This window comes from Bacillus rossius, chromosome 5 (assembly GCF_032445375.1).
Source record: "Bacillus rossius redtenbacheri isolate Brsri chromosome 5, Brsri_v3, whole genome shotgun sequence".
In the NCBI taxonomy this organism is placed as follows: Eukaryota; Metazoa; Arthropoda; class Insecta; order Phasmatodea; family Bacillidae; genus Bacillus; species Bacillus rossius.
Genome location: NC_086333.1, coordinates 65,446,027 through 65,460,570, shown reverse-complemented (window position 1 = coordinate 65,460,570; position 14,544 = coordinate 65,446,027). Strand labels below are relative to the sequence as shown.

The 14,544-nt window shown below is 36.2% G+C and overlaps 2 protein-coding genes across 3 annotated transcripts in view; one reads left to right on the top strand and one right to left on the bottom strand.

The window, feature by feature from the left end:
• Positions 1–1,641: 1,641 nt before the first annotated feature.
• LOC134531914 (translation initiation factor eIF2B subunit delta) lies at positions 1,642–6,623 on the bottom strand. Of its 2 annotated transcripts, none has more exons than XM_063367954.1 (2): positions 6,558–6,623; positions 1,642–3,449 (listed from the first exon to the last, which is right to left on the bottom strand). In XM_063367954.1, exon 2 carries the CDS (start codon positions 3,424–3,426, stop codon positions 2,017–2,019), a length of 1,410 nt encoding a protein of 469 aa, XP_063224024.1. In that variant the 5' UTR covers positions 3,427–3,449; positions 6,558–6,623; the 3' UTR covers positions 1,642–2,016. The 2 variants fall into 2 exon arrangements, with proteins under 2 accessions (XP_063224024.1, XP_063224023.1); XM_063367953.1 differs by having other exon boundaries at positions 6,475–6,616.
• A 3,302-nt stretch (positions 6,624–9,925) lies between these two features.
• LOC134531912 (double-strand break repair protein MRE11) overlaps positions 9,926–14,544 on the top strand; it is a 33,326-nt gene continuing 28,707 nt past the window's right edge. The window contains exons 1-3 of the mRNA XM_063367952.1: positions 9,926–10,162; positions 11,514–11,676; positions 14,097–14,236. Coding sequence (XP_063224022.1) covers positions 10,057–10,162; positions 11,514–11,676; positions 14,097–14,236 — 409 coding nt within the window. The 5' untranslated portion in view covers positions 9,926–10,056. The remainder of the gene's footprint in view (positions 10,163–11,513; positions 11,677–14,096; positions 14,237–14,544) is intronic.

Here is a 14,544-nt window from a genome sequence, read left to right as displayed (position 1 = left end):
AAAAACTGAGGTTACTTTTTTAGCAAATAAAAATTATATCTTGTATACGAAACCATAACTAACATATTTTAATTTTCATCACGACTAAAAAGTACAACAAAAATACTACATACCTTTATCAGTTTTCTACCGTGATTTTTTAAATATATTACTTGGTCTCGTTTTCAATGATCTTGTTAGAAGAATAAACTGATTCTACTTTAGTTATTTTGATGACTTTTTAGTTTTTCTTCAAGGGTGGACTGATCCCTGAGGTATAAACATTTTCAGAACATGAAGATTTAAGACTAGGATCTCTAAATACGACACAAACTGTTTTTTACAAACTTTCCCTAATAAAACCAAATTTAATCATTATAATAGGATGTCTACAAATAACTGGTTAGTCAATATTACAGGACTCTTTTAAGACTTATTTATAAATATTTCTTAGATCACAGGACCATTTTAATGCAATATTCATAAGCAAACCCAAACTTAAAACAAAATATATCTAGGTACCATTTGCAGGAACCTACTGATTTTTATGATAGAAATTTGAAAACATTTCAGACATAATCTTCATATGATTTAAGTGGTCTCCAATTACACTAATGTGTACCTATAACCCCTAAAGTGAGGCATAAAATAATGTAATTTACTGAAGTTTCATGGCACTATTACTGTTTATTTCAAAACTTCTTCAAAACATTCATGATAAGTCTTTCAGTTTTGTTACTTTTTCTTGGCTTTCAAGACTAGTCCGATTTTGTTACTTTTTCATGACATCAGTGGCCTGTTGAAACCCTCCATAATTAACTACTTGCTCACTTTATGTGTCTGAGGTCACAAAAAAAAAGAATGTTAGCCAATGTTTTACATTCTTCACCCAAACCTTGATTGTCTAAGATATTTCATGTAATACTTACGAGCTCAGTTATTTAAAATTTCCTCATGTCTCAGATATTGCCCACGAACACATTTCACTCATTAAATATATTTTTCCCTCACTTAATAAACTACTAAACAAAGGGCGGGAACTAGGACATTGCTGTCTGCATTACATTGGGTGGCACTGGTCGTTTCCCGCCAAGCTGTCAGCCAGACTGTATATTATCAACGCCGTTTCCTCTTACGCTCAGCCGGGAGCGTGTGACAGCGATGTGATTATCTCCAGCTCTTTAATGTTTGTAATCTGCCCTATTCAACTTAACATACGAGATTAAACCTCACATGATGGGTAAAGGATATAATTAATTCAACACATATTTTGAAAATGGATAAACTATTAGGTGCTATGTTTCCAACTTTTACAATAATCAAATGAACCTAGTATAGTTTTCAAAAGTGCCTTTTAATATAATATATGGTTGTTTTGGTCTGTCTAGTGGTCAAGAATCCAGGTTGGTTAGACCGAAGGTCCTAGGGTTCGATTCACGAACAGGCCAAAGATTTTTTACTTGGGGAAAATTTCCTTCTTGAGTCCAGAACTGAGAACTGAGTGTCCCTTTACCTCCGTAGTGGAAGGCAATTATGAACCTCTGCATAAGCATCTCATTGGGTCTGCCATTTTTACATCATAGTCATCTCTCCACAACTCTCCACAACTATGCTTGGAGAGTCAAACAAGCCATCAAACTGATTAACTCATAATCACCCCACTTGCATTTTAACTTAATTTAATCGAAAAAAATTATGATACAATATCAAATCTCAATTTAATTTTATAAATATTTACATAAATCGTACATATAGGAAAACCTGGATGGAGATACATAGAAAATAATTATTAAATACTAAGTTTGTGTGAGATAAATAGCTACAATCGCTATCTGAAAGTAGGTCATAAAAAATATTGATTTTTTTCAAAAAGGTACAAGTTGAGTCTACTGATTGTCTGCATAGCCAGGCATTAAGAGTGAGTATTCAGAACCATTTGCAATGCTCAAACAGTACAAGAAAGAGAAGCAGAATGAACCTTTGTGCATCCCAAACCAGACTCGGTGAAGTAACACGGGCACAAGTCAGCAATCTTCCTCACGCGCTGACGCGCAGGATGACGGGGACGCTCGTGCACGGCACCACCGCCACCTCCGTGACCACCGCGGTCACAAAGTCGGGCGGCATGATGTCGTACACGATCGCAGAGGCATCCGAGTCCGCGACCAGCTCCTCGCGGCAGAACGCGTCGGTGTGCGCGCCTTCCGAGAACTTGTGCGTCTCGCAGCACATCAGCACCGGCACGTTGCAGGCGTGCGCCAGCATGGCCACCTGGGACGCGCCGGCCCGCGTTATCGCGGAGCCGTTGGACAGGAGGGAGTGCGCCCCCAGCAACACCTTGGTGGCCTCCATCATCGCGAAGCTGGCGGCGGTGACGAGCACGTACGAGCACTTGACGCCCGCGGCGACGATGCGTCGCAGCAGCTCCTTGCCCTCCGTCCACGGCCGGCCGTCGACCACCACCACGCGGAAGTCCGCTCCCCCGCGGTGGGCGTCCTCGATGATGCGCTGCACGATCGAAGAGCAGCCATAGACCACCACCACGTCCCCATCCACTATCTTCCGCTTCACCGTGCCGGAAATGGCCCGGTCTGCCAGCTCCACCTGCTCCCAAGTGTAGGACTCTATGGCTTTGTACAGCCTGGCTTTCAGCGCCTCCTCCGGCTCGTCCGGCAGGTGGAGAACCTGCCACTTGAGGAACTTCGACGCGTTCCTTATCGAAATGGAGACCGGGCGGCACTGGAGAAGGAACTCCGAGCACGACTGAAGCGTTTCCTCCAGCCCGCGACTGAACGTCTTCTCAGCTGGAGTTTCGTAGTTTTCTATCAGCTGCCTCGCTGCTTCCATGAAAGCCACGCAACGAGCATTCGACCCCACTACTATGCCGTCTGAGAACTGAACCACCAAGCGAGCAAACGACGGAGGGAAGTTCTGAGGAACTGGCTCGATTACACTTTTCTTGACGGAACTCAGACGCACAAATAATTTGGCATTCTGTTGAACTGGGTCTTTTGGCTTGACCGTCTGCTGGTGACTGACAATTTTAACAGCCTTTGTTGATGCTGCTTTGATTACAGGGGCACTCTTCAACTGCTTCTGTGGTGCTTTCTGAACATTATCCACAGTTTTTGTAGCACACTTTTGAGTCCTAGGTGTAGCATTCTGAACCTTCAGTGTTGCATTCTGAGTCTTCTGAGCACTACTGTCAACACCCGTTGACTTGACCTGCGCTTCAGCTTGTAAAGAACTAGGTTTCGTTTCCGGAGCACTGTTCTGAGTATTTGTCGAACTTTCTTGCACTTTAGGACCATTGGTAGGCTGAACCACTTGCGATGCAGCTTGGTCTCTCATTGCCGCTTTCTTTGCACGTGCTGCTTTCTGTGCTTTTTTCTCCGCCCGAGCCTCAGCCTTCTTCTTTGCCAGTGCATCTGCTTCCTCGGCCGGCATGGTTTACGAGGTTGGTACGTTCTCTGAAACCAGAAAAAAAAAATGCATGGGTATAGATACAATTATTACTGGTTGCCCATACCACAATGCTATTTTTAAGAAATCCTTAGCACAATAAATAGAATATGATCACAGAGGCATCATGCTCATATGGCAGGCATGGGACGACGGACCTTTCTTAACCTGCCATAGGAATATCTTGATATGAGCATTGAGTCTATACCCAAGTTGATTTGATATTTTAGCCTTGATCCACATTTCCAATACTTACATTACCTACCTAGGGCAAACGCGAAAGAAATATCATACAATAACAAAAATTGAACTAAATCACCTGACAAACCTTATAATATTTGCAATAAATTAATTTTTTTTCTGCCATTTGATAGTGACTGAAGTGTTAATAAAACAAAACCATTAGAGACTATGTAGCTTAAGCAAAAAAAATAAATAAATTGTTCAGTTTGGTTTGTTACTTATTTGACAATTATTACCGTCAATTGGGGTGACTTTGATAGGAAAATTATTTTTTATGCTCAAAAATTGTTATTAATTTTTTTTTTGGCTGTTTTATTTTATAGTGAAATACTTCTTATTAATAAACACATTTATAATAGTTTACAAAATTTGCAGTTTATAGTTTTACTGAAAAAATAATAATAACTGCCTATCAAAGTCACACCCTTGTATAGGGTGACTTTGATACCCTGTAGGATAAAGCTTTAAAGTGACTGTTACTTGCCTACATTATCAATGTCACCCAATGAGAAAATTCTGTCAACAGGTTTTGTTGGAAACAATTTTTTTTCCTTTGTATAAGGGGTGACATTGATACCTAACTTTATGATGGTAGAAATTTATACATTTTGGAAATAATTTACTTTTTAAATGCACAAAATAAATTACCGGTATTCAAATATGTGTGATAGACAGTGAATAACCTTGCCTCTGACAACAACAAAATCTTGGTCCTTACCCAAGATTTACAGAATATTAATTACAAATAAACTGAAATCAAGGCTATAACGCTATAACTTAACGATAAGTATTTAGCACAGGCAGAATCACACTTTTTAAAAGTTAGCAATTTGTTCCATATAACACTATAAAATTGAAATCATAGCATAGCCTATCACCTGTAGTAGCTATAGGTGTGTCTCTGGAAGCACTGCAATAATATCACTCATGTCTACTATTGTCATGTCATCATTCTGAAAGCTGTATGATGCACCCAGAACATACTCATCCAATACCTAACTACACCAAAACCTTGGTCCTTATATTCTGATGTTATAATATAAATTACAAGTAAACAAACACATTCTCTTATAGTCCTGTACATTGTCTAACAGGTGTTTTCCTGATTACAACTGTAAATACAGGTTAATTTAAGTAGCCTGTGCAGTAACGCGGCCGCTATAGACATAAAATTTATGCTGTGCCGATACTGTTTTCCATGAGAGATTGTCCTGAACGTTGTCACCGCCCTATGTTTTAGTGATACTAGCTGCATCTACAACCTCTGTGGTTCTCCAGAGATCCTAAGGAATATAGCATTGCTGAGACTATTTTTTTAAAAAGGCAAGGACTTAAATGTCAGTACCTAGTAACTGAGACCAAGACCGTTTTCTACCACCATTTTATGTATTAAAGAAAGAATTTTTTAATATTACTCTAAATTCTTCAATAGGTATTCACCTGAAATGGAAAACAAATTGCAGTAAAAAACAGTCTTAGCCACGGCCATATCCATACTAACATTAAAAATCCCTGTCTTTTTGAAAACGTCTTGGCTACGCTATATTCTTAAAAATCTCTGGAGCACCAATGGATCAAGTTGCAGTTAGAATCAAGAAAACAGTAGAACAACAGAATCAGGGAAATTTTTTTTTTTTGTGAAATATTCTTGGCAATGCTATTAAAGCATATTAATTTACATTAAGAATTTTAAAATTGCAGCAAGTATTTTTGTAGTATCACTTGATACTTAATGAGACTAGTTTCATTATTAATAAAATACCACACTTGACTACGTAGTATCAAAAGTTACACACACACATAGTTAACACAGCAATAATATGTTTTCCAAATTATTTAAATGGAACCAACATGATTTCCTGTCCCCAAAAATCCACCACAAAAGTAAGTAGATACAAAAAAAATTATTTTGCAAATCATAAACAGATACATTAACACATACCTAACATATTAATAATGGGTATAATAATATACTGACATGAATACACAATTTGAAATGTTTTATAACACTACTTTTTTAAATTTTAATTTGCAATTGATCCTACAAGCTGTTACTCTAGAATTTTACCTGCTCATTTTGTGAGAGCATTGTTATAAATCTTCCTAGTGAGTTCCTTTCTAACTAATAAATACAGCTAAAGCTTATTTTACTAACCAAAAGTTAACTACATTAACTTCAACTTTGAAACAGATACCTCCACGGTCTTTATAGTGCTCTACACACAGAAGTGATGACAAGTGTGATGTGATTTAGTCAAAGTTTTTGTAATTATTCCTAATTGTGTATCCAGTTTTATTTCTAAATAAAATATTAAAATAAAGAAAGGAATTGGTTGTGTTTGAGATGAAAAGCTGAATAATTACCCAAAATGTTTTTGATTTTAATAGATAAACTTCGAAAACATTGTTCCAGAGAGCAATTGTTCTCAGTAACATATCCAATAAATTGTATTTTTAAATAAAAACGTGAAATAAAGTAAGCTGTAGAATGTGTTTGAGATTCGCAACTATGAAATTACCAAATTATTTTATTTTGTAACCTCCAGCCGAAGACCGTCCCATCTCAGTAAAGCCTTTTTTCTACTTATAATAGATCACCGAAAAACACAATCGATCCATCAAAAATACGAATCATACGACTAAAACTGTCAATTTCACCCAACACATGTGTTCTATTATCATCACTCAAGCCCAACTTCAATATTACCATATGCACATCTATAAATACGCTCAAATAACATAATTGCATATAATTCTCACATAATAAAATGTTTCACATACGCATATTACCTTTATAACAATTTATAAACTAAAGAGAGGTTGTTTTAACAAATAAAACTAAATTGTTACAGGAAAACTAAGGGAATACACACAGCATAACCTCACAAACTTCCATGTCGTCTACGGTGGTCTACGCATAAACAAAACTAGTCACGAACCTTCGTATCTTTTAAGTTACAGCAACGAAAAAAGTTAAAAATTTAAATTTTAAAAATGTATAAATAAGTTCACTAATTTATAGTATAAACATAAACGTCTTTTATTTAAAGATAGAAAAGTTATTATGCAGTATTCAATAATCATACAAAAATTTATGGGCCAGAAATAGGAATTAAAAGATACATTTTACTTTCAACATTTTTTGTAATTATAAATTTTTATATTATAATTTTACTTCCATTATGACAGAAATAATTAATTGAGAGATTTACAAAATTAACCCTAATGTATTATTACTGTTTTAGTCCTAACAGAAATGATTTTAATACTGTCTATAAATATTTTTGACGACAGTCGTCGTACCCTCTCAGATGCAGAGGCCGTACCTGTCCACCGACGTGGACCTAAGGAAGATATGTTTCCCCCCAGTGCACCGACTGTGAAGTGCGGCGAGTAGGGACGCAACCGCGTGCGCCCTGAAACGTCAGGAGTGTTGTAAATTATTATATTCTATTAATACATTTAAATAACCACGAGCCTCCGCAAATATATAGGTAACTTATGTCTGGATTAGTGTATATGAATGTTATGTAAATACTTCGTCTTTATTCTGTAATTTATTAACTGAGCCATTTGTGTTTGTATTTTATTAACTGACTATTTTTTATATCAATATAGTAATTATGTAATTCGTTCAAGTCTTGTCAGCCATGTAACTGCAGCCTGGCGCATCGCAAGGCGGGCCTCTCCCATGCCGGCCGATTTCTCCTCCCCTCCTCCGCGGCCCACGGGCCTCGGCCTGCCAGTGGGCGGAGGAGTGCAGTGGTGAACCAGACGCGAGAGCGAGTGGACGTGCGCTCCGCTCGAGAGACGCGTTTTCTTAGCTCTGAGTTCGTAGTCAGTGAAATGTCACGGGACTGTCTGCAGCCGAGCTGCTCTTCTTTAGCATTAGTTATTCCGCTGGACTCTCCCAGCTTTATGTGTCTATCGGGACTTTAACTGCATACGTCACAGGCCATGTAAGTGCCTCTTCGAACCGCCGAACCTCTCAGTCAGTACGAGTAATTACTGGACCTTCCACTCACGTGACGGGCCGCGTACGCGCTGTGTATCTATACAGAACTTTCGTAACTGGTACGATTAGCTATGGGGCTACCTACTCTGTTCGTTTCGGGTCGCATCCTAAGGACGAGACTTATTTCCGGGAGTCCGGGTCGTGGCGGGGAGGACGCTCGTTCCGCGACATGCCGGCCAGGCTGCGGCAGGATTTCTAGACGGAAATAAAACGGGGCTCGTGAAAACAGACATCATCGCCTTATCCTTTGAACTACCTACCATTCCTCCTATCCACGTAACATTCTCTCCAGGTCCCGTATTTTCTGGTCCCGGCCACGTTGGCCTGAACTCACTTCCTCACCGACGAGAGCTGCATGTGCAAAACAGGACATTATCGCAAACAGGAAATCAGGGACCATAGGCCGAGGGACGTCACTTTCAAAGGAAAAATTACTTGTAGAATAATGTCACTTTTAAATTAATGCTATTCACTGAATTAATGTTAAGCTAAATATGATAACAACCATAATCAAAGGCTGAATGGAATATATGAATAAATGAAATGAAGTAGAATAATACCGCTTAAAAACTATTAAAACAATGACAGGGTATTTAAACTTCCTTCTCATACTCTTAAAAAAATGTAAATATTGCGCTATACTTTATTGACTGTGAACACTGTCAAACCAAGAGTGATGCCCAGTTTTTACTTGTTTTTACGGAAAGGGTATAAACTGAGAGCATATATCCTTACGGAAAGAGAGGAAGCTCAAGCATAACACTGATGTCACTTATTTTGACCTTACTGTTCTGTCACAGCAGCGGCACCAAACTCTCAGCGGCGGGAATGTGAAACTCCAACCGGTGCGCATGTGCAGTGCAGCTCTGACTCTCTACCCCCCTTTTTTTTCCATAACTTTTTTCTTGTTTATTTACATTTAGTGCATGTCGTTTGCTGAACATATTTTATCTGAAAGTATGAGAAGAACATTTCAAAAATATATTACGACGGCAGTTAACAAGTCAATTTAATCCCTGAAAATGTGCTATAGCAATCCACTGGCATGCAATCAAATCTACAGAAAACCATAACCAGAAACGCTGAGGCCTGAAAGTTTTATATTTAGAGCACCTGTTTGAATAGTTATAAATATATCTTGACAGCTTTGTTTTTATTGTATTTTAAGTCACGTACAATTTAATTTCGGTTTAAGGAGATATACTTAAAATAGATCTTTAAGGGCAGTATTCCAAGACGTTTGAGTAAGGTAGCGAATATGGACTGCCTTGTTGGGCAACTGCCGTACCCTAACTCTCGGGTCATATTCCAAAACGTGTCCTAACTGAACTCCTGTAATGTATTAGATCGGCAGCCGTTTTAATAAACGAGGACTTGTGCGAGGCTATAAAAAGTTGTACTTCGTGGAATCCATCGTAATTTTAGCTTATTTTTTAAAACTATGGAATTATAATGTGAAATAAAATATTTAATTTTGGTTGTACAATAATAAACAATGAATTTGTGGCCGTATTTATGTTTGCTGTTTTTTAAGATATTAGGGGGGGGGGGGAAATTGTAATCGTAAAAGTTCCATTAAAGTTCATTAAAAAGGAAAAAAATATATATACAGTTATAAATCAAATCGGCAACAGATAGGACACCAAAAATCAGTGTCCTAAAAATAAGGGACTGGCGGTGTCCTATCGTGCACTTGGAATATAGTTAGGGTACAGGTATTGTAGGTATATTCAACACCTAAACCCTTATTTTTGTGTCTTGGAATACGGCCCTAATTGAAGGATTGGCATTCAACACCTCAAATCACTGCAAACCTTATGTATTTGCGATTTTAATTAAGTACCTACATAAATAAATAAAATTTACTGACCTTATATTAGAAAAAGCAGTCTTGGTGTTCGGAAAACGGTAAAACCGCCGCTCTCTAGGATTAGAATTACAACCCTTTGCGGCACATTTGGTCCCCCACAAATATGGCAGAGACATATTCAATTTTTACATTATAATATTATTTACTGCGACTAATCGTATTCATCAGTACCCCAGAACGTTTGTCACGTTCTGGTCACATTTGTCAAAACGAGCAGTGAAAAAATACGAAATGGTTCTTGCTGCAACAGAAAAAAAAAATTGGCAGCTAGCGTACCCATTCTCGCTGCGGAGGTAACGTCAACTACTGGGAGAAAATAAGCAACATATTGGTCAATTCGAGTTTCACCCCCCAGGGTTTAAATTTTCGCGCGTTTTCTACGTCTGTGTTGTGTGTGTTTTGAAGAATATTAATGTTCTGAGATTGGAATGTGTTGATAATATTGCGTACTACAATTCCTTAGACTCTTGTTCACTGTGTTATTAATATGAATGAAAACGGGCAAAATACTCGTGTTCCAGATGAAGAACAATTTAAAATTCTTATTGCTTCCGATATTCATCTAGGTTATGCAGAGAGAGAACCTGGCAGAGGTAGGAATTTTTCTCCCTTAGTTCCATATACTTTCAATATTATTGAGGACAGAACATAAAGCAAGAGTGTGAGAGTACTCCAACACCAGTGTTTATAATTACAGTTTATAGTTATTTGGTTGTATAGCTAGGGAATAGTCAGTGCAATACTTCAACAATATTCGTGACGTCACCAACATGGTGGTCTTCACGTCATTACCACCCCTATATTATTACTAAACAATTGCGTAAACATGGGGGTTTTGGGCGGGGAACATTTACATGCTTGTTTTCACAAAAATATTTTTTTTTGTGAAAATAACTTTTGGTTATCATTATTTATCTAAGCCCTACTTTTTCTAGCATAGAATAGGACAGCAATGATATATTTCCCACGGTAATGTATTGTATACTACAATCCTGCCTGGTTTAGTATGATATTTATAATACCATTATTTATAATTTGATTATTAATTTACAGTTGATTTTAACGACTCTGGTAACAAAAATATACTATAGCCCTATCTCTTCTAGTATGGAACATGATACCGTTTATATATTACCTACGGTAGCGTATTCCATACTAGAATCCCACCCGGCTTAGTATATTTTGCTATATATATAATAAAATATACTTCAGCCCTAACTAAATACTGAAGATATATTACTTTCCATACCCTGATGTAATATCCTCAAGAAACCTATTTTTTACCAAATAAATATGTAAATCTTCCCATCCAAAAGTTTTATTACCGCGCTTGTACAGTAAGAACACACAGGTCGTAGTTACTTCAGCACCGCCTTGTTAGTGACTTAATTATCCCTACCATACCGTGATGTAAACTTATATATAAAAAAAATTATTTAGCAGAACTTTCCTCACCAAATTATTCACTTTGTTATAAATTTGAATGCAAAACTAACCTTCCCAAGGTAGGAGCTTTGTTTTACATTACCTTAAATTTTATGATTCACTTACTTAATAAAAAAAAATAATAATTATCCTAACATCGCAAATGAAACACTTACAGTAAGTACACCTCTCACCTAACACAGCAAACTAAATGAAATTAAAACCCTATTACAAATCACTAAAACATTTTAAATACATAAAACACCACCTACTTTTCTTGGCTTTATGTCCATAATCATTTATTGTTAATATTGCTCTTGTATTTATTTTATATACACCAAACACTTTGCTATTACACCATTTAATCATTCAATATCTGGAAACAAGATCAGCCAGTTTTCATGATATAGTTTCCCCCTACTTTTTTCCACCTGATAAAATCATCTGTATTGATTGGTATTGTGTCGTGAACTGGGTGAACTTGACCCAGTTGATATGTTACTTTTTTATTTTTTGCAGAGAATGATAGTTTCAATACATTTGAAGAAATTCTACAGATTGCTGTTTCAAATGATGTTGATTTCATTTTGCTGGGAGGAGATTTGTTCCATGATCACAAACCCTCTCAAGGTTGTTTGTATCGCTGCATGACTCTCATACGGCAGTACTGCATGGGTGACAGGTAACAAACTTTAAATATTACTATCGTTGCAGTGCATTTGTGCTTATGTGAACACTGTACTTTTGAAGTCTACAAGTGCCCAAGTTGGGACACACAGCTAAGACTTAAATGTCTTAACAAGTGTTATGTTCGGTAGCCTGTGCAGAGCAAGTTGCATCCATTAGTTCTCTGTTGTGTGTACAGGTTTGCATGGAGATATTGGGACTGTTCAAGTGATACAATAATATAATGACAATAAATTAAATAAGGAAATATATATATATATTTTTGAAATCTTTCATTTTTTTGAAACCTCCACCAGTTGACACAGTAGTCGAACCATTTTGATTTCATTATTTTTTTCAACTAGGTTCCTTATTATTATTAGTCATTATCATTAGTCATTATATAATTTTATAAAGGTAATACCAATTATAATATAACAATATAGGAAACTCTGGCCAATTAGCATTGGTGAAGCACGAGACAATTAACTGCCTTGCTTCTAGCTATTTTTCACTTTGCGTCGCTAGATGCCATTACTGTAATTATTCTCATTCTCTTAAAACATATTGTGCAAAAACCTAGTTACGCTCCAAGCCGCCAGGTTCGCTGACATCACTTGTCTCGCGTATTTATTTAGATTTTCCCGTATTGTCCCTATTACAATATTTGATAATACTGCAGAGGCAGGACTTTTGATTACGAGATGATAATAATATTGTAAATTCACATTATTTACATTATACAATCCTATAATTAATTAGAACAGGATTGCTATTTAATTGGTAGGATATTTAAGAAAGTGTTTTGGATTGTTAAAATAAGAAAACAGAAGTATACAGTCAGTGACGGCAAGTGATGAAGTCCCAGGGATGCAGGCCTTTCCTGCCTCGGGCGTTGATTGTTTCAGACAGGAGTGGATATAAGAAAAAGGGCCATTAACCAAGACCCTACTTGCCTTGCTGATGACCGTTATGTGATGTAAGATCACATTAAGAAGCTCGTACATGAAAACCATTCACATAATTAAAACACATTAAGTTGTTATAGCAAATCCTTTATTTATAATAACTGTGTTTAAAATTGTAATGTTTGAAAACTGTATTGCTCTCAAGGGTGTGTTCAGGAATGTTTTAGTCTGCCTGGAGACAGTAGAATTATTAAAAGTTGTTTAATAAAAGGTTATTGAGTGTATCTGAACATAACATACCTAACCCTTGGGGAATAAAGTGAAAGCAAATTACAATATTATTATTCAGAGTTGGGGCTAATTTAAACCACAATGGTTTAAACCAAACCATGGTTTAAATCAAGTGATTTAAAAAATATATATATATTTTTAAATATATTTAAATAGAATATCTTAATGAATTTTAATGAGGGGATCTAATTCCACTCTAATAACAATAGTTTGATCATTAATGTTTCTTGTGATTTATGGGTACAAATAATTATATACTAATCAAGATATCATTTAAATTATCTGAATGTTATAAATTATAGCCAGCTAAATACCCCTCTAAAATTAAAATAATTAGTAAATTGTAGTCAAAAGTGTATAAAAAAAAAGGAAATAAATATAATTATTTTTGGGAAATCCTTGATTGTACTGTAAATCTCCATTCTGTAGGAAACACCCGTTCTATGGAAAATACTCCTGTGGGGAAATACCCAGATGTGCAGATGTGCAGATTTGCTGAACTTTAGTTCTTTGATGTTATAACTTTTCTGGTTCAACATGAGTGGCAGAAAATCAAAGTGCCGTAAGGTCCAATGCTCCATTGGCAGCATATGCAGAGCCAGCCGAAAATTTAAATTTGGGGGAAAATACTACTACCTGCTATTAAAAAAATTAACACATAGAAATTCAACATAAACTTCAAATTCAAGATACATGTACTCATAAAATATCATCCATGGAAAAATAATATGTATGTATAAATGAGTTTCTTGAAGTTTTGGGAAAACCAATTGTTTTATTTCCTAATGAATTGTCAACAAAAAAAACACAGTTTTACAGCAAAGGCTACATGCAAATGGTTAGTTCAAAACTGTTAATCATATGCAAGTGTGCGTGCGAGAGATATAAATAAGAAAAGTGTAGGAATGAATTTTATTTAAAGTTTTTGAAAATATCCTGAGATTGCTACATAAGATGTTGAAGACACACTGATTCAGAAACAGTTTATTAGCCTATGATGTATATTCATTTTCGAGCTTAAAAATTGTGGTGTTTTTTTTTTATAGGTACACTGTAATGAGTGTTCACTGTACTATTTTTAAATTTCATTTAACACTTTGAACAGTTGCATATTATTGATGCATACATGTATGTTGTTAGACCTTTAATAGAGCTGCATAAATGTTATGGTTGTGTTTTCTTTTGCTTTCACAGTATTTATTGTATTCACTTGTGTGTGCGTGCTTGTATTTTTCAGGCCCGTCTCTGTGGAGTTTGTCAGCGACCAGTCCATCAACTTCCAGCACATGAACAACCCGGTCGTCAACTACGAAGATCCCAACCTCAACATTTCTATTCCAATTTTTTCCATCAACGGAAACCACGATGACTGCAGCGGTAAGCTCATCATCACAGTTGCGAATATTATGAAACTTTTATAAGTTGCATTTAGTTACCTACTTCTTTTGGGAAAAATTACATCAGTGAATTTGTGCATACATGTTGAAAATCCAGTACTTACATAGTATTTTAGTTTAAAAAAAAAAGTTAGTGCAGACTGCATAAATACTTATATTCTAATTAGAAAATTTCTTACTATTGCACAATTATTTTCACAAGTGAATGTGTAGATGCAAGTACACTTGCAGTGTTTGTACTTCTGCACCATGCTAACAAGTGTATAGATGAGAGTGCACTTGAACAAT

Coding starts and splice junctions, on each gene's coding strand:
- LOC134531914 (XM_063367954.1), bottom strand. CDS start 3,426: ATGCCGGCCGAGGAAGCAGATGCACTGGCAAAGAAGAAGGCTGAGGCT.